The sequence below is a fragment of the Amborella trichopoda genome, chromosome 11 (assembly GCF_054954075.1).
Source record: "Amborella trichopoda isolate Santa Cruz 75 chromosome 11, AtrichopodaSantaCruz75HAP2 v2.0, whole genome shotgun sequence".
Lineage (NCBI taxonomy): Eukaryota > Viridiplantae > Streptophyta > Magnoliopsida > Amborellales > Amborellaceae > Amborella > Amborella trichopoda.
In genome coordinates this window covers 33,002,225-33,023,215 of record NC_142346.1, presented here as the reverse complement: position 1 = coordinate 33,023,215, position 20,991 = coordinate 33,002,225, and the positions used below count along the sequence as shown (strand labels likewise).

Below are 20,991 nucleotides of genomic sequence, written 5' to 3'. Positions count from 1 at the left end.
TCGTTTTTTTCTTCTTTTGGTATTTTTTTTTTTTTTTTGGTAATTCAATGACGAACCCCTATCCGTTTTTTGAAATCATTAGTAGTTTTTTTAATGTGTTAGATGATAATGGAAATCTAAACTTTAACTAGAGTACAAGTGGTTCTACCTCCACGACCCCAACCCCATATTCACTCTTTTTTACGAAGCTAACAATCAAAAACAACAACAAAAAAGTACATTCTAAACAAAATGGCTGCCCTGTGAAGCTTTTACTCTACACCGCAATATTTTAGAGTCATACCATAAAACAACAAGTACAAGACCTCCATACTATATATATATGGCCTTCATTATAGATGGTGCATAGAAGAAAGGGAAAAGAAGCAGATCAACAAAAAGGAAGAAAAACGATGCATCCTTCTCTTCACTGAAGAGCTTTTAAGCTTTTACATATTCTTCATAAGGTGTTCTGCAAACCATGTAAATACCATCCAAACTGCTGAACACGAGCAACACCACAAGAAACCCCATAAGCAACCCATCTCTCTCTTTCTCTCTCTTGAGGTTAAAAATCGTCCCTCGATGTAAAGCCCTATTTATAAGCGAAGAAATGGTTTTTAAAAAAATAAGATGCTTATCTTTTAATCAATCCTCGCATTAACACTTCTCGTGAAGAACGGGAAGGTCCTCGAAAATTAAAGAAAAGGAATGAATTCAAAATGAGGTGAGAAGACGAAGCGTACATGCATACATGCCTCCATTAATAGCGATATTTATAGTACTGCAATTCTCCATGGAGATATATTATTATAAGTTGGTTTCAAGAAATTGCAGGATGAAGGTCTCTCTCTCTCTCTCTAGGCTACTCTTTTTATCCCAATGGCATTGAAGGAAGTGACGTTGAAACGGACATTTTTTTGTAATTTTTTTTTTTTTTTGTGTTTGGAGACATATTTAAAAAAAAAATATACAGAGACAATTTATCTTAGGTATAAGGTAATTACAATTAATCTTGACCATTAAATGTGAAATTGGATGGCTCTATTTATTCTATTAACCAAGCTCAAATTTAAAAAGAGATTTTTTCGAACTTTGTGACATACGCAACTTATCGGATGGTTGCAAGTAATTATGACATCCTTGTATCAAAGGTAAACTAGTTTCATTATGTATAATCCCGCTTGTAAATGTAGAGACATTAGTAGTTGAAGTGCAAATACGAGAAACTTTTGATGTCTCCCCATTTTTTACTGGGTATTACCATTCAGGGTCACCAAAAGATTTCAAACAATCACAATCATAGCACTATTGTCTTCCTCTTTTTGTGTGTCACTATCACTACAAGTCATTTGCATTGGAGTAATGATCCTATGAGACCATCCCACACCCATGTGTGTAGGACTCCAAAAGATCACCATTAAATTTGGCTAAAAAAGTCAAATCTCACACCCATGTGGTAACTTTTTTAGAGATCTTTACCAAATTTAATAGTGATCCTTTGAGATCCTACAAACATGGGTGTGGGAGGGTCTCATAGGATCATTACTCTTTGCATTGTTACTTTTCTTGAGTAAAGAAACCAAAGCATAGAAATAAAGTAACCCAATTTTTTTTTCTATATTTTAGAATAGTGGAAGGAAGAATATGGTAGGAGCATGATCGCTTAACTTGGGAACCGAATTTGGCTAGAACAACCTAAGAAGATGAATAAAAAAACGAACTAATAATGAAAATATTTCATATAAAGAAATGAAGAGAGTTCGAATGACGACGGTTTTCAAGATCATCAAGTAATTATAAAGTTACTTGATCCGTATCGTTTTTAGAATTTTGAATTTCATAACTAGGACTGAAAATAAATTTTAAAGCATAAATGAAGTTTCCAATACTGAAACTACACCTATAGGCAAATTTTACAGGTGCGCCTTCATACACCATGAATTACATGACGTAAAAGCAGTATTTTTCAAAACTTTTGTAAAAAGAAGCAATTCTAAATAATACTATACTGGTTATCGTATTTATGCCTTGGATGCATCATTTTTTTCATTATTAGTATTGTTATGTTGGGCCAATCTTCCTCACGATGCTTTTTGATAACTTCTGCATTTTATTTTTCAATCAGTAGAAACTTGTGGATGACTTGAGCTTTTGAAAATGACCGGAACGTTTCATGAACATATAAAAAACAATTTCGTTGGAGATAAATTACCTATTCTATTTTAATGTTTCATTGGAGATAATTTCAAAGTCGCCCATTTAACTTTGGGTGCGATTTGTATAGAGCTGAGGCTCTAAACAATCACAACTTCAAGTAGTGTCAAGAAATGTGGTTTCAATATTGAAAATCTCTGTCATAGCGTTAAAATATATTTTTATTTTTAATTATAAAATTTAAAGCTTAAAAAATAATGTAGATTGAGCAGATCTACGAAAACTTTAAAATCTTGACAATTAACGGTCCAAAAATACGTTACAGGTATACTATTTCCAAAACTTAGAAATCCATTTTTTTTTCATTTCTATGCATCGTGATGTCGAGATGATCAATTTGAAGATATTGAGCATCAAAACAACCTCTTCTAATGAAAATTTTGAGGTAAGTTCTAATTTGATTGTTTAGAGGCTCGGCTGAATATAAACTTTTGCCTTTTACGTTGGAGAGTACAAGAGTAATGAGGGGAGGGCGAAGTTATACAGAATGTATTGGGGGTGAGGTGAAATGGTTGTGTACCACTTGGTCACAGCACGTGCTTGTCCAAAAGGTGGGAAACCACTGCGGTAAAAAGAAGGCGTTGCCTCCATAGGAGGGTACGTGAGCCACCCCTCCCAGTTAGAAAAACTCCAAAGACGAATTTTAAATAAAGAAAACGTTTATATAAGGTATCTAAGAATCAAGATGCATATCTAAAATCCTTCCAAAAAAAAAAAGTTGTTTTGATGTTGAAAAAATATCTAGTTGATTATCTCAACTTCGAGATCTCAACTTCAAGATGTATAGATATGAAATATCTTATAGCACATTATCTAGACCGTCCATATTCAATATTTTCATGCATTTATAGATCTGTTTGATTTGAACCATCTTTTGAGTTTAAAATTCTATACTTAGATGTAAAAATATTTTCCCATGCCATCCCAAGAATTTTCGATACCAAAATTGCATCTCATGACAAAATTTGGAGGCATACCTTATTTTAACTGTTAAAGGTTCACACCCTTTAAATAAGGGTGCAGTTTGTATAGAGCCTAGGCTCTAAACAATCAAATTAGAGCCTACCTTCGAATAATGTTGAAAAGTGTGGTTTCAATACTTTGTGATAACCTTAAAATATATTTTCATCTTATTTATAAATTTTAAAGCTTCAAAAATAGTTTAGATGGACAGATCTATGAGAAACTTGAAAATCTTGAAAATTGATAGTCCAAAAATGCATTACAAAATACACTATTTCCAAAACCTGAAATCCATTTTTTCTCATGTTCATGTATCTAGATATTAAGATACTCAATTTGAGGATATTTGGGTATCAAAACAACCTCATCTATTTGAGGTAGGCTTTAATTTGATTGTTTCAAGCCTCGGCTCTATATAAACTTTTCCCTTTAAATAAATACAAATAAAACATTAAGGAAAAGTGTTTTGCGAATCAGCAGACTCACCCGCCCACTAACTCACAAACGTCCAGAAGAACCTCCACAACGTAATAATCCTATCGATACATATGAAAATTTAAAGCATTCAAAAATTGTATTTTATTTTATTTTTATTTTTTATATTCATGATCATCATAGTGTAGATCATGGATATCTATAAATTTGGATCCAAGATCTATATCAAAAATGTTATAAGGAGCCCGCACAAGAATAGCATTGAGTCGGGGGGACTCATAAAAACTGGGTCCAAACATTAACGGGTTGTGGAATTTCTAGTTCACTCAATGGTTCATGACAGACCCAGCCGGTTCTGTGTTAGAGAATCGGCTGATTCATTGGGGGAATCAGCTAGATCCCGACACTTACTGGGATTCGGATCGGGCCAACCGATTCTCGATCCAGATAGGCCGGTTCAGATCTAGATCACCGATTTTTTAAAACATTGGACACAATTATTTTTTTAAAAAAATCATCCACTATTTCGAGAACTGATATAATGAGCCTTTAGTAGCGGTAAAACTGATTCATCTAAAATGTATTGAAATGGAGCAAGCACAAAATATCAACTTTTGGCTTACCAGATTGGGCAATAGTGGTAACAACGCAAAATCTCAGGTTCAAGTCCTAGAACACCCATAGAAAGAGTAGAAGATCGTGTAGAAAAAGAGCTACAAACAACAGAGAAAAAACGAGGAAATGTCATCGTCTGTCATTCCATTCATGTCACCGAAACAAGAAGGCAAGAATAAGACTTAATAGTGGATCAAAGAAGAGCCAAACATATGAAGTTCTCGTTCCTACTGAGAGTGACAAGCAACAAATGACTATAGTACGAGTCTGGTGTGGTAATTCCATACAAACAAATCGGAGTGATTTATGAGAACAAGTGAAACAGAGAAAATCATTGGGAGAATTCCCTAAGTAACAATACCTGCTTGTAAAGTTCCAATCAATGAGCAGGATATCTAGGAGAACGGATAATATCGCATATATTATTCTGTAGCATTATGAATACCAAGTAGCTAAAGAAGTGGATGCTCGTACTCTAGAACCAAACTAGATTATACTGACTTAACAAAGAAAATTTCAACAAGGCAAGAATTTTGATGCAAATGAAATTGGATGGATAACCAAATTCAAGCTTCTGATGCCACTAAACTCTCAACATCTTAGATCACACATATCCACAAGAAGTGGCACTGGTATGACATACAATAGATCTCAAAGGGTCCATTTTGATATAAATGCTTTCAAAAACCAATATACAGGCAGAATATATTCACAAAAATCGATGCCCAAAATGAGGCATCAAATTTCATCAAAATCATGATGAAAACTTTGTCTCATAAAGGCTCTGATGCCATCATTTATGTACGAAAAAAAAAAGATGCAGCCAAACAATAGAGAAACAAAGTATAACAAATTAAAAGCTACATTTCATATAACATACCACAGAAGAACAATAACACTTCTACATGGTTAACATATATAATACCACTAGCGAAGAAAAATGCCTAAAGGATACAATTTTAATGCACATGGGACTTGTCTCTTCAATCACGCTTATTGTCACCCTTAAATTGATAGAAAACAGATTTCATCATAAAGAAATAACTCTGAAAATAATTAGGACAAAGACAGAGAATGCAGGACACCAACTTGAAGCTAAAACACAGCAACTGACACTTGAGCCACATAAAAATATACATCATAGCCATCCATGGACAAATTAACAAGTCAACCTTCAAATACTATAAAATATAGTACAACAAGCCTAATGTGAGTGAGCACAGAACCCACAAACAACTGCAAAGCATGACTTGCAAAACGCTATAAACTTTATGAGAACAAGCGTAATGTAAGTGAGTACAGAACCAAGAAACAACTGCAAAGCATGTCTTGCACAAAACTGAAAAGGAGAAACTATACCATCATCCACATCAATAAGAGCAGCAGATAGCAACTACCTAAGTAGAATGTTAGTAATAAACTATGAGAATGTAAGAAAACATCTCCAGTCCCATTGAGAAAGATCTCATCAAACAAAAAATTCAGGAAAAGATGGAACAGCTGAAAATGACGAAAACAATTCTGACAGCACAAATTTTGTTAATTACAGGGGAGGGCAACTGCACACAATTGGTTGAAATATCAGAAGTTTGAAGATAGCAATAAGGTACCAATGAGCACACCCTGCCATAGGACTCCTAACAAAGTTTCTATAGGCTTTTTGGCACACAACTCTTCACTTTCCATCGAGCTCACAAATCAAGTTTTTGAATCACTCGATTGCAAATCCATCAAGTCAAATTAGGTGTTACAACTCAACTCAGGCCAAGTTTTCTATATCTGCTTTCTAACCAAACATTTGCTATCAAATTGTCTATGCATAGTACCTGGAATTTAGAACATAAAACTCTACCTACCTTTTGACATAAAATTTTAGACATTGAAGACAAATAAGATCAACATAAGAGAACAATGATCATTGAAATCTTCTAGTTGAACACCTAATAGGGAATCAGCACTCCAACAAATCACTATTTCATATACTTAAAAACCTATGTTGACTTTGTGGATCTTACTAACTCATTCTTCAAATAATACAATACTATGAATCAAACAATACCTGGGAGATAACAGTGCCATTTATTTGCAGTCTCCAGGCATAAGATAGTGACAAGAAAGTCCACAATGAGTTACGCATACAATGCCAAGGACTGTCTTATGGTCTGCTCTGGACAATAAAAGACAAGATCATGTGGGAAAGTATTGGGAGATGGGACAAAGAGCTCCACTAGCCACCTCAGACAACCACTTCCTTTCCCAATCCAGTACATCTCACATGAGATCAACTTTGACACCAGGTTATGAACCCTCTATAACTACCACAAGAGACTACTTCTGAAACTGTATTATGGAATACACTAAGAATGAATCAAAAGAATGCACAATTACCAATGAAATGTTTGGAAAGGATTGGCCATCAAAAAGTCTGGTAAGTTTTTTTCTAATGAATTTATGTAAACAATTTCATCAATATTTGAAAACCTGGATCAGTGGGGTGGCTCAGCCATAAGGGAAACCGGTCCGAATCAGTGAATTGGCCGGTTCGGGCCAATCTGGCCTTAAAACAAATTTCAAAAAGTTGCTAAAATTTCTTTAAAATCTGGCCTTTTTAGGTTTCCAGTAAAATAGGGCATCGCCTTATGGTTTTAGGAGAAAATGTATATCATTTAGGAGAAAGTATATATATTTTAGGAGTGTGTGTGTGTGTGTGTGTGTGAGAGAGAGAGAGAGAGAGAGAGAGAGGATGCATCATCATGTTTTAAAATAAAGATCATAAAGAGTATCAACTATCCATCAGCATGTTTTAAGAAATTTATAATCAAAATCTTCTTTAATGAAGATGCATACAATGATGCTTCTAAATGGATCCCAAAGTATCAAATAGAAAATCTCCCTGAGTATGTCAGGTTGCCTATGGAAGCAAATCAATCTTTTTGCTCCCTAGCACGTGACATCTATAAAATCTAGTGCCTATTTTCTAGTCCATGAAAAATTTAGTATCATTTTAACTCATTGGAATTCCAATTACTATAGCTCACATATTCAACCCGAAGAAATAAAGTACAAAATCATCATCATCTTCATCATTTTAATATCATTTTAACTCATTGGGATTCCAATTACTACTTACACTCCATATATTTTGTCTTAGTCCGGCTAATCATAATACCTTTGGAGTCCAAAGAATTCCTCGAAAGGTCTAACTTTGTGTTTACGTCGGGTCTAGCCCCATCAATCAAAACTATATCGCTCCTATAGATGCCTAGTTAACTAGTCTGTAATCAAAGTAAAGAGAACTCCTGATATAGCCCTATTGTCACAAAAAACTCACTTGTCTTTCCACTAGTGATCCTAAACATTAGTTAGCGTTCCCTTGTAAATATCCCTAACCATTTCCATATATCCTCTTGTGACTCCTTTCATTTCCAGCGCCCACCAACTTATCTCTCTAAGTATCTTATTGTATGCTCTCTCTAAATAAAGAACATGTGAAGGTCTTTCCTCTTCTCCCTAAACTTCTCAATCAATTACCTAAGTAGGAAAATAGCCTCAATGGTTGACCTCCTTAGCATAAATCCGAACTGACTTTCTAATATACTCGTATCATGTCTTAGTAGTTGTTCAATCACTCTCTCCCATAATTTCATACTGTGGCTCATAATCCGACCCCTCAATAGTTTGCACAACTTTGTATTTTGTTCTTGTAAATGGGTACCACAGTACTTTTCCTCCATTCACCTGCCATTTTCCATGTTCTCAAAATCTTGCTGAATAGTTTGGTCAATCAGAATATGCCAATCTCTCCAATGTAGTTCCAAACCTCTATCAGTATTCCATCTGGTCCTAAAGCCTTGACTATCTTCATCTTTCTCAAAGTTTCTTTCACTTTGGATATCCTAACCCTATAAAAGTATCTATGACATTTGACATCATCTATATTAATGGTTCCTTGTAACAATGAGCTCCTAGAGTGCTCATCATTTAATAATTTCTCAAAACAAATTCTCCACCTTTCATAGACCTCATCATCCTTCACAAATACCCTCTAATCCTTACACTTAATGCATTTGACATGATCTAGGTCCCTACACTTCCTCTCTTTCATTTTTGCTAATTTGAAGACGGGTTTTACAATTTCTCTTATCCCCAATTTATTGTACAAATCATCATGTGCCTTAATCTAAGTCTTATTATTTTCTTAGCACTCCTCTTTGCATTTCTATATCCTTTTAAATTTTAATCATTTTTATTCCCTTGCCAAGCTTTGTAACATGGTTGTTTTTTGCTAATAGTCTTTTGAACAACATCATTCCACCACCAAGTTTGCATATCTGAAAGTCTTTTCCCTCTAGATATTCCTAAAACATTTTTTGTTACATTCTTAATACGATCAACCATATTTTTTCCACAAAACATTAACTTCTTCCTCACAAGTCCATTTTCCTTCTTTCATCAATTTATAAGCCCCCCTAATTTTTGTTGTATCTACTTCTCTTCCATTCTCTTTCAAGGGCTCATGCTCTCGAATCATCGTTGTTCTCTCCAATAGACGACTTAAGCAAGCTTAAACACCCCCTTTATCATGGTTGCGTTGCTCAAGAAACATTGTCTCCCCATCACAGGAAATGATTAGTTGCAACTCTCTTAACCTAGATGAGGGTCAAGCAAAGGCTTCAAGGTGAGCAAAAGTAAACCCCACTTTGCTTTTTTCCTAGACCATGGCTTCAGTGTCCTATGTTGAGCTTAGGTGGAGCACAAGGTTTCAAACCCCAGCTTGCTTTGTTCTTGGAACACAGGCTCAGCCTCCTATGTGGAGCTAAGGTCAGGTAAGGGTTTTTCAAACTCAGCCGCCTTTCTCTCATGATTTTGACATCCTTAGTGGAGATTAGCTAGGGCACATGGTGTTTAAACTCCGTCTCCTTATGCAAGTGGGTTCAACAGCTTCAGCACCCTGAGTGGAACTTAGGTGAAGCGTAGGGTTTTTGAACTCCACTTCCCTTTGCTTGTGACTTTAGCGTCCTCATTGAAGCTTAGGTGGGAAAGGCAGGTTTCAAACTCGATCACATTTCCCTTGAGGCTTGTGGCATGTCAGACCTTTAACAAGCTGCAGCAAGACGGTGGTGCTCAATTACTTCTTCAATGTTCTTGGCGGTTGACTTGAACACACTCACTCCCAACAATATGATAAGACACTGTTGAGACCTCAAAAGGCATGGTCACCAATCAAACTCGCAGTGTGACTGATATGGAATCATGAAAGTGGGAAAGATCAGCAACATCAAAGTACCATGTGGAGGTTGTTATTTCACTCGTCAAGGTTCAAAAACATGGAGGTGGCCACCTAGGCGGTTTGGAGGCCTGGCCGTTGCCCGCCCAGAAACAAGGAGAGGAGCTCGACACGTTAAGTAATAATATTTTTTATAGCACATGTTGAAGTAATTATTTATTTATTAATATTTTTACAAACAACTCCCTTAAAAAATAGTATTTTTATGAATAACAGCACACGTGTACGTATTTATTTGTTTATTCATAGTTCCTTGCCCAACACATGTACGTTATAGTATTTTTGCTAGCACACATGTAAGTATCTATGTAATTATTAATATTTTTATAAACAACTGCCTTATATGTCCATCTTTGTCCAACAACTTACACGTGTAGAAATTTTGACAACACACTTGTAAATGTCTATGTGTATATTAATACTTGTATAAACAAGTGCCTTAGATGGACAGGTGTCTATTTGTTTATTAATATTCTCGTAAACAACTGCCTTATATGTCCATCTACGTCCAACAACTTACACGTGCAGAAATTTTGGCAGCACACTCATGTGCCTATAAACAACTGCCTTAGACGAACAAGTGTCTGTGTGTTTAATAATATTTTTGTAAACAATTGCCTTATACGTTCATCTATGTCCAACAACTTACACGTGTAGAAATTTTTACAGCATACCTATAAGTGCCTATGTGTTTATTAATACTTGTATAAACAAGTGCCTTAGATGGACAGGTGTCTATTTGTTTATTAATATTCTCGTAAACAACTGCCTTATATGTCCATCTACGTCCAACAACTTACACGTGCAGAAATTTTGGCAGCACACTCATGTGCCTATATTTTTATAAACTGCCTTACATGTTCTCTATGTCCAAGAACTTATACGTGTAGAAACAAATTTCTACATGGAGCTGTGTATTTAGAGGTGACAGTACCATCTTTTTATAACCAACTGCAGACTAGGTATTTATTTGTTTATTCATAGTTCCCTTGCCCAACACATTAAATGGTGGTATTGTTGAGAGTGCACGGAAAGTATTCATTTGTTCATTAGTATTTTTGAAAGCATATGTGTCTAGTCATAGTTCCCTTGCTAACATGTGTAAGATTGAACCCTTGTTCACTCGAATTTCAGCTCTTTTACTGTGAGCGTTACTCTTACAGTTGGAAGCTCAAGGGATATTGCCCCACCTAGGCGGGCGTCTAGAAGCAAGGATGCCTTGGGAGGACACCTAGGCCCCGCCTAGGTGGCTGGGCATCAAAATTTTCAAAACATTGTCGTGCACTTTCTCTTGCCATGTTCACTTCAAACCGAAGATGACCCTGCCACTTCAGGAAACACTAATGGGTAGAGTCCTTGAAGGGGACACTTGACCGAATCATCAAGCCATGGGATCAGGCAGGGCATCTCCCTGGGCGGTGCAAACGGACACACGAGATCTTGCGTTTATACGAGGCAGAGTTGAGGCACATCGTGCAATACATGGAATTATTGGTTCTTGGGAAGGCATACTTTTAGGACTCGTGTTTTTCTTCTTCAATGAACACACCACCTTCAAGTGGGGGCACATGGCAATCTCATTACTGGGCCAATCGGATATCAATGGCCTATCCATTGAATGGAGTTTCCTATGCTAAGTGCATTTCTTCATGAGAAGAGGCAGACTAGAAGGAAAGGAGTGGCAAGCCTCTTCACTCCCATTGTGTTAGCTAACTCTTTTGATAGTGAGGATCCTTGCTAAAGCAAAAGCAAAAGGGAAATGTGTGGCCCATGCATGATGGTTGCAGCATTTATTCAAGGGAAGGATCACAACCACATTACAAGCTTCCAAAGAAACCGTCCTCAGTTCTGCCCTATAGGCATCCTTGACTTGGGAGGGCTAACTGGCTGTAGTAGGTCATGACAGGTATATATCTTGATCAATCACAAATTGATCAGCAAACCAATAGGGCCAGTATGGATCTACATAATTACCGCTCCGTATGCACAATGGGAGGCTGGCATGTCAAGTTGAAAAGGGAAGTCCTTATCAAGATCCCCTGTGTCGCTTGAACAGAGCCCAATGTCTAGGCAATCATGTGGATATGGAAGCCACCTAACTCAGCACTTGTCTCAAAAAACCTCACGTGCTGCTCAGTATAAAGTGATGTTTGTAGCATCGGACATGCTAGATTTGGAAGGGGCAATCCGGATGAATCTTCGGATCATGTGTATCCTCAAGGCATCTTAGCCACCCACAAAGATAACGATAGCAGATATGCATTGGTCAAACTACAATTTCGTTCCGCTCTCACCAGTTGCCCCAAACGCCATAAATAAAAGCCAAGACAGGCAGGGCCAACGAAAGATGCACTCCTTAACAAACTTCCCCAGCCTCACTACACCACCAATAGATAGGATGGCAAACTGTAGACTCGAGCGACAAGAATGGTGATTTAGAAGTTACTGGAACCCTTGGGAAAAGGAAAGGATGATCTGTAGAACGAACAAAACGTGAGGCTTGGGAAATGCCTTTGGGTGCATGATGGCTGGCAGGATGTGCAATCAGATTTATAAGAGTCAGAGCATGAAGGTACATGGGAATCCTGAAAAGACTTGCCTAGATGGGGCCCACGAATAGGGACGATGTGAATTCCCAAAATGCAAAAGCACATGGAACGAAAATGCAGTCTCTGGCATCGATATGCGTAGAGAATGAAGAGTCATGACCTCTATAAGCTATGTCCTCACATCTATTAGCTGCAATGACATGGTCTCATTTTTAAATGCCTTTCCTGCACAGTTCTTGGCAAAGCCTAGTGATAGGGGAGTCATTATTGCCTAATAGGGAGTTCACCACCAATCATCATGCCTGGAAAGGCTTGGGAAAGCAGGCCCTGCCATAGGGGTGTGAAATCCATAACGGCAACTTGAGAGGCTTCCTGATTTCCCAGCACTTCAGTTATGCCTTGGTTCAAATCTAGCTACTCAAGAACCAACCATATGAATTTCAAATCAAAAGAAAGAAATACCTATCGTTCCTCTGTATATTTACTCTCACTCTCACCTCTAAACATCACATGCCCTGAAAATAATGTTCATTACTTATGTTCTCAGGTGGGTTATAAGTCAATGGAAAATTAAATATATGTGTTTCACAATTTTTTTTCATTATGGCCATGTGTTACATGAAAATTTCATACTTCATACCCCAATTTTCTTATTTCAACCAGCCCAGGTAGACATCACAAGGCATCCACTATGGTTAGTGCTAAGATTGCTGTCTTTCCATAGAGTCCTGTGGGAAAGAAGTGAATGACCCTTCAAGAGACAACGGGCATCAAGCCCATAGAGTGGCTTCGGCGTAAATGTCACCAGTCCCCTTCGAATGAAATGACAGAACGCATCATGTAGAATTTGATAGGACCCGAGTCCTTAGAGCATGTGGGTGAAGTTGGGACGGCTGCAACAAAGGTCATCTTAATATGGCTAGACTGGATTGTGGCTCCAGCTAAGATTTAGGATCACGCCCTTTTGATATGGATCGTATGCACTACAGTAAAAGCTCTATTGAAAGTCAAACGGAAATTTCCTACACACGGAGGCAAAGAGGCAATAGTGTGTTAGGCTTTCTCCACAAGGTTGGTCGTTGACAAGGCTTCGAAATGGAGGAACAGCGCACATCAAGTTTAACCATTTTATGTAGCAGTTAAAAAATGAACTTCAAGGAAAGGGTAAAGAGAGAGAAACCCGTCCAATCCATCGAAACATAAATCCCCTCCCCTTAGAGGAAGGGCTGATATTTACGTATGAATGGTCTCCGGTCAAAGCCAAAAATCCAATAAATCAATTATATCGCAATCAGGGGAAAAACCAATGTAGGGAAGAGAGGAAATAAAATAAACCAGAAAAATAAAAATAAAAATAAAGGGTGAGAGAATATACAATCTCTCAAGGTCTGCAAAGAGTCCACCCTAAAAAGATCCTTTTACAAGACCTAAAATAAATTCTTCTTCTCTTTCTCTTTTTGTTACTGACACTTGCAAATTTATAGAAGAATAACCCTAAAATCTAATTTGCTCTTTAAGGAACCCTAACCACGATTAAATCCTATCCATTCATCCATTTAAAATTAAACTTCCAACTCTACCCCTCACCTCTCTACAACTGAAAACACATATAACCTAACATAAATAAATACCATATAGCCTAAACCTAATTTCAATATTCAAAAAATTAGTAAAAAAGAAAAACTAAAAACCCATTATATCATTATCTCAGTGCTTGGAGAAGCTCAACCTAAAGCTTGTTGTATTCATAGCATCCTTCAGAGGTCCCTTGAATAGTAGCTGATGAAATCCCACCATTTACCTTGGTACTTTGACTTCTTCAATGAACCAATTAATCCAATACTTTATGTGCAACTTGTAGTGAAACTTTCCCATGTCGAATATAACTTTGATTTCCCTTTCAAGCTTCTCATGGAACTCTGGAGGACAGACTTGGATAGTGAGATCGCATGGACGTTTCTCTAGTAATGGTTCTTGCCTCGAAATTTGCTCTTCACATGTGATCCACATCCAAAGTCGATCATGGAGCTCGACTCATCCCTAGAGGTGAGATTTGGCACTGGATCAACAGGATTGCAAGCACCCTCTTACTTTGCCAATTGCTATTTTCTAATAGTTGCAATCAGTGATTAATTTCACCAGTCTCTCCTCGAAGTTCACATTTTTGTCCAACACTTGCATATTTATAAAAGGTAAACCCTAAAATTTAACTTGCTCCTTAAGAAACCCCAATCACAATTAAATCCTATGCATTCATCTATTTAAAATTAAATTTCCAACTTACCCCTCAATTCCCTACCACTATAAAAATGCACAAATACCCTAAATTAGATAAATAAAAGACTATATAACCTAAACCTGATGTTAGTATCTAAAATAATAGCAAAAGAGAAAAAATTAAAAACCCATTGCCTTAAAACCTTCTACTCTTGGCCCTAGAGGAGGGACCTCCCTAGGGTTTAGGCCCAAGACTTTAAGAAAGAAGAAGAAGATAAAGAAATATAAGGACAGGAGGATAGAAAGAGTCGCCACAAAAGTATAGCTTTCTTTGCTTCTAGCTAGAAGGTCACAATCCTCGTGGACTATGAATATCTTAGAAGCAGCAAGCTTCTCTATACTCACACTTGATCACCCTATCAAGATAAAATCCCTCAAAAGGATCAATTTTCCTCTTAGAGAATGGAGTGAGTTGTAGGGTGTCACCTTCTCAAGAAAATTGGTCAGCCTATCGGGATCAAAATCCCTCAAAGGTCACCTCCTTCTAGAGGTCAACACAGAGTTACAGGACGTCATTTCAAGCTTTCCGCTAGTAGCTTTGGTGCTCCTCTCTCTCATAAGATATTCTCCCTCTCTCTCCAACACTTTCTCCAACACTCTATTTTCTCTTTCCTCTCTGTAGAGAATGATGATGAACCCCAAATGAAGCTAAGGCCCCCTAATCACAGAGAATGGGAGACAGGTGATGAATTCCTATAGGTTAAGCCCATGGGACCATTTAGATGTGGTGGGCTCCCATTGGTTGAGCCCATGTAGCCTTCGAGATATGGGTCTTTTCTACTCGTCAATCTTTAGTATTATCATGATTTGATTGGTCAAGGAGGAAGGAATATCCCTTTGGATAAAAGGATGCAGTTTCTCCATCTCTCTCTTCTCTCTTTGGGGCATGAGCCTTGAAACTCCACCTTTATATGGCCTTTTTAAGGATTATAGAAAGAGAACGTCATTTGATGAAGTGGACTACTAAAAGGAGGGAGGGATATGGGCTGCACGTGAAAGCAAGTCTTTTCTCTTTGGAGGATGCAGATCCAACTTGATTTTCCATTGTAATGAGAGAAAGATCCACTAAACATAAAGCCCATGGCTGACCAAGGTAGAGAGAGATGAGTGCTCCAGAAATGTTACAACTATAGAGAGAGGAAGTGTCCCCTAAGAAGTGCAGGTCCCGCAGCATTTACAATGGTAGGAGAGAGAATGAGCTCCCCTTAGGGGCGTGGACCCAGAGGGTTTATGTTCTTGGTCCCAGAGCAACAACTAGCCTTCTATATATTCAATCTAAATGTGATGCATAAGAAGCACAGCTAAACCCTTGAAAAGCTTAGTATTTCAGTGATACATGTCATTGCTCAACATTGTCTCAGAAATTCAAGCTTTCAAAAATTAAATGTTACAATTAATTATCAAACTACTACAGTCAATAATATTTTCACTAGAAAAATCAACTATAAAATGAGAAAAGATACCATAGAGAAAAGAAATCTATTTATCTATTATATCCATTGTCCTAAGCACCTTGAAAGACAGAAAGAAGAGGGTAAAGAAACCCATGACAATCTAGTAATCAAAGGAGTTAAGTTGGTAAGTGATTATGCTAAGCAGCTGGGTCTATACAGAATCGAATGACATTACATCTCAACAAAGAGATACAGTTTCTATTGCTTTCTTTTTCTCAGGGGATTTAAAGAAGTTCCTGAGGACCACAAGTCCTACATTAATGGTAACTATGTGAATATGGTTCACAAAATATATGCAGCTTACTATTTGAGCCACAATTTTGAACACAGCCTAAAATATCAGGTAGTTAGCATCATATAAATGGAGTTGATTGTCAAGCACAAAACATCCAAATGTGAGTTGCAATCTCTCAGCTAAGACTACCCTTCAAGCTAATATTCCCACGCTCAAAATCAACGGCCTTTTGTTGATCACAACAAAAAATAATTCCCATAGACATTTCATCGGCATCTATGCCAACTAAGATATATATTGTAAGTACTGGGCTTGGGCTTGCTTGGTTAATTATTGACGACTGCAACATTACACTCCAAGTTAGATTCCTATTGTTAAACTACCCAAAAACGAAAAACAAAAAAAAAAAAGTGTGTGATAAGACCAGCACCTTTAACACAAGGATTTCAAATCAATGCTAGCTGCTGGATGTGAAACGAGCAACTAGGAGTGACTCATTAACCAGGCTCAAAGTTCAAAAGAAAATTTTTTGGACTTCAAGGCACAATTCAAGCTGCTAATACCTAAGGCAATGGTTTCATACTATATGATCCCCCCAAAAGAAAAAGATGTATACTGTAATTTGCAGCTAGCCATGCACCTACTAACTCAGAATTCATAAGGGTGTGCCAAGCACATCAAGTTGAAATGTCTCTCTTTATGCAAAGCAACACACTTAAACTGGGGCATCAATGTTCCTTTTACAGTGTGACCCCATAAGAACCGCATACATGCAAACCTTGTATTTCAGAAGTTTCACCATAGCAGCCTATACTGACTCCATTTTTGGGTACAGTATATTAGAATTCACCCATCAGACAACACACATTTGTTCAACAACCTAACATCCTGATTCCCATTAGTTGTGCACTACAGTTGTGTGGCCCATCAACTCATTTAGATAGTAAATCACAATTCTCTGTTTGCTATTTGCAGTATGAGAATGATAAGCCTTAGATTATGGGATTGTATACGATGAGACCAAGTACCTATTGTACAAGGAGGTCACAATTACTTATAGCCATCCGATATGAAATTTAATAGCTTGGATGTGTCACAAAGTTCTAGAAAACTTCCTTTGAACTTTGAGCTTGGTCAATGGAATAAATGCAACCACCTAATTTTACATCCAATGGTCAAGATTAATTGTGACCACCCTGCACTAAAGGTAAGCGGTCTCATTGTATATTTTTCCTTAAATTATAACTCAAAAGCGAGTCAAACTCCTTAAAGAGTACAAATGCCTATGTTGTTTAATGAATTTTACCCTGGACCACCTGTCCACACCAGTTTGATGGTATTACAGACTGATTTCTCATAAACTTGCAAATTGGAATCCAGAGCACGTCTCACTTGTGTAGACAATATATTCAATTGATATTTCAGGTAATTCCAGTCAGTTAATCATTTTACTTGTCCCTGATAGCTAATGCCCCTGAAGCTCCAATTCAGCTCAGATTGGCACAGTTTAGTAAGTACTTGAGCACACATAATAGAAGCAGGCACTGTAATGAATTCCATTTAGATGACAGAACCATTTCTGAGAACTATTAAAGTTGAAATAATAACTTTGGAGAAGCAAGAAAGCCTTTTTTATCTGATGTTTCACAAAGACGACAACCGAGGATTGGCCTGTCAAAGCTGATAATGCAATACAGTGGTCTCTGGTGTGTTCAAAGTTTAAACTACTTATGTAAGGACTCTTATGTCACTTTTCTAAGGCATGATATTGAAAGCATGAGTAATTCATACAATTAGGCGACAATGATTCAAGACTTGTGGTAATCAGAAAGAAATGGAAGTTACTCCCATTAAAAGCCATATAGAAATTAAGCATCAGAGTTCATTCTTCAGAAGGGTTCATACCTAGATGGATACATAACTTTGTCTTTCCACATCTGTCAAAGAAAACAGAGTCTGTTTCTCAAAAAAAAAAAATTAATTTCTCAAAAAAAAAGAAACAGACTCTGAAATATGGACTTATTTCAACAATCCTCCAAAGTTCAAAATATCAAAAACCACCTCCCTGAAATAATGGACCTTAAAGACTGCTTCACGTCCCCAAGCAAAAGTGCTCAAAGCAAGGACCTACTTTAGTCCCGCTTTTTTCTCAAGCATAATTGCATCAATGCTCCCATTATCTAATCCTTTAGTTTCAGTGAATTCTATCCAATTACATGGTTAATATGACTGTCTACACTATAAAAGTACAAATAGAACCAATAATTACATAAAACACTACAATCACAATTTACTAGATGCAGCAAGGTACTTGGTATGACGCCCCTGAGCAACCAGTGTACCTGTCTTCTTCTTCCTCAAGTCAACATTCACGACCCCAATCGCCTTACCCATTCGCAAAACATTGGCTTCAATCTCAACCCCTTCCTGAGCCACAAGGAAACAGACATCAAAGTTAAATGTTCCTAGAAATGACCATCTAACACAAGGAGAGATCCGCCAAATCAGAATTGCCGGCCAAAGCCACAGCACAGATAAGCAAATACCAAATTTCAGCTAACAGAAAAAGCAAATATAGGCCTTGTGGTGAACTGATCACCTTGTGAACTACAATTTAGATATATAAAAATACAATAAAAAGTACAAACTACTCCTAATAACTGCTCATGGAACTACAACAAACACAACAGCATTCAAGTTGGTAAACCACTTGCAAGTAAGACAAACAAGAGAGATAAGGCTCAATAAGCCAGTAATCCACAAGAAATTCATGGGAAAATCACACAAAATCCCACGAACCCCAAATCCAAAATCCCCTCTACAACAGGTCAAAATCGACAAACCCAAATCAACTGATTCGAGACTTATTCAGACATCTTACATAGAAACACACGTTTAGCTCAAAAACAAAAAAATGGAAGCCTTAGGAACAACCCATTGACAGATATCTTTATTAATAAAAAAACATTCTTACAATCTGATAGTGCGGGAAGAACCTTTGGGAAGAACCACCTTTCATGCCAATAATTAAACAATGCCCAGAACTGATTCGTGATTTATTTAAACACCTTATAACAAAACCCGCACATTTAGCCCAACAAACAAAAAAAATGGAAGCCTTACACATAAAAAGAGTAACCATAAGAGAACAACCCGTTCCACAAATAACTTTATCAAAACAAGCCCTGCTTACAATCTTTACTGCCAAGCACAATAAATGTTCAAGTCCATGAAAAGAAAACCACAAAAACCAAGCCCAAAATAATTGGGCTGGAAATGAAAAAATTGGGCCCCTCCTATAATCTTAATCCAACTAAAACAAAAGTGATATCTTCATGACACAGAAAAACCCACCATCAACACGATCAGATTAAAATCTGAAACTACCCCAAATGTACCAGAGCAACAATCAATCAATGACCCCCTCAAAGGAATGCTCAAGCTAAACAAATGAAACAGAGTCACTTACCCAGAGTCACTTACCCAGAAAACAAACAAGAGAAGAGCCATAGGAAAACCAGAAAGTCAAAAAAATTGATTACCTAATAATCCCAATGGAAGACCTCAAGGAGCCGCACAAATTGAACAAAAACCATTCAGCATCGCACTACTGCTAAGAAACTCAAAATGAGTACATTTCAAGGTTCGAACTATTCAAGCAAAAGCCCAATAAACCCAAGAAAAATGCCAGAGAAAAAAACAATGAGCCAAAATTAAATGACAGATCTATCAACCTAGAGAAAGCTCTAACAATTTCAAAAGCAGCACAAATTTCCATCTCAAAATCTGGCGGAACAAAGTAAAGCCAGGAAGAGAGATTTTCACACTTTACTGAAGATTAAACATAACTCAACATTTGATATCAAATAGAAGGCAAGAATACAAAGAAGAAGAACAATAACAGCAAAAGGAAAGTGCTAAAAAGAGAATTGGGTCCATAGATTGATGGATACTTACCCCAAGAAAAGCAGCATCCAAATAAGAAATGTTGATTTCAACAGAAACACCAGAGGTTAAAGCACCCGCAGCCATCAATGCCGCTGATCCAACAATGTCGACCAGAGATGCCGTGGCCCCTCCATGCAAGAAATTACCTGTGTTCTGGAATTTCCAGAACAAAGAAATAAAGAATAAGAGACAGAAGAGAAAAGTAGCACTGGCTATCAAACCAGGAGAAGAGACAGAGTGAATTATCAAGAGATATGGGTAATTATATGGAGAAGAAATAGCTGGCTTTTGAGAGAGATGAGAAGATGGGTGAGTTTTATCACTAAGAAAAAGCTGTATTTCTAAGAGGAATGAGAAGATGGGCAATCTATGTTACTAAAAACCCTGAATTTCAGAGCAACGAGAACATGGGGTGCTAAATGTTTGAGAGAGATGACAAGATGGATGATCTTTGCAGGGAAGAAAGCGCTGAATTTTTAACAGAACAAAATCTGTACTTTTTATAGAAATAAGAAGATGGCAATGTGTTATAAAGAAAGAATTGAATTTTGAAAGAGGAATAAGAAAAGCTGAATTCTTGAGAGAGATGACAGGATGGGTGATCTATCGGGGGAAGAAAGCACCGAATTTTTTAGAAATTGAGATGGGTAATTTTTGCATCGAAGATAAAGCTGAATTCCCAAGGGAGAAACAAAAAGATGGTTGATTTTTGTTTACTCACCACTAAGCGTTGGGGCACTTTGAATGAACAGATGACGCGCCCAGGCTCTATGGTATCAATTTTGAGACCATGAAGTATGAAGGAGTCAAAGAAGCGACCAGGCAATGAATCAACCGAGGCTGAGAGGCTCTCACCCGTGCTCTCGAGCGATTGCTTCACTGCCTGCAAATCCATTCCTCTCGCTTCTCTCTATGCCAAAAGCTTTTAGAGAGCTAATCTCTCTCTACCGTTGCTGCTATTTTAGTTTCTTAGTCGTCTGTGTAACTAAGGCTCGTATGATGATGAGTCGTCTCTGCAACTCCTCTTCAATT

At 37.3% G+C, this 20,991-nt stretch overlaps 1 protein-coding gene across 11 annotated transcripts; it reads right to left on the bottom strand.

Annotated features, from left to right (window-relative positions):
• Positions 1–223: 223 nt before the first annotated feature.
• Positions 224–20,991, bottom strand: LOC18441067 (Thioesterase superfamily protein). 11 transcript variants are annotated; one of them, XR_966906.3, is made up of 6 exons: positions 20,681–20,991; positions 19,969–20,112; positions 18,354–18,438; positions 17,917–17,948; positions 4,218–4,307; positions 224–481 (listed from the first exon to the last, which is right to left on the bottom strand). XR_966906.3 is itself a non-coding variant. In XM_088852492.1 (5 exons), the coding sequence occupies exons 1-4, from the start codon at positions 20,852–20,854 to the stop codon at positions 4,264–4,266; spliced, it is 447 nt and encodes a 148-aa protein (XP_088708618.1). In that variant the 5' UTR covers positions 20,855–20,991; the 3' UTR covers positions 224–574; positions 4,218–4,263. The 11 variants fall into 11 exon arrangements, 8 of the variants coding, with proteins under 8 accessions (XP_088708618.1, XP_011625895.1, XP_020527196.1 ...); XR_016044985.1 differs by having other exon boundaries at positions 224–478; XR_016044986.1 differs by lacking the exon at positions 224–481 and adding an exon at positions 3,646–3,695.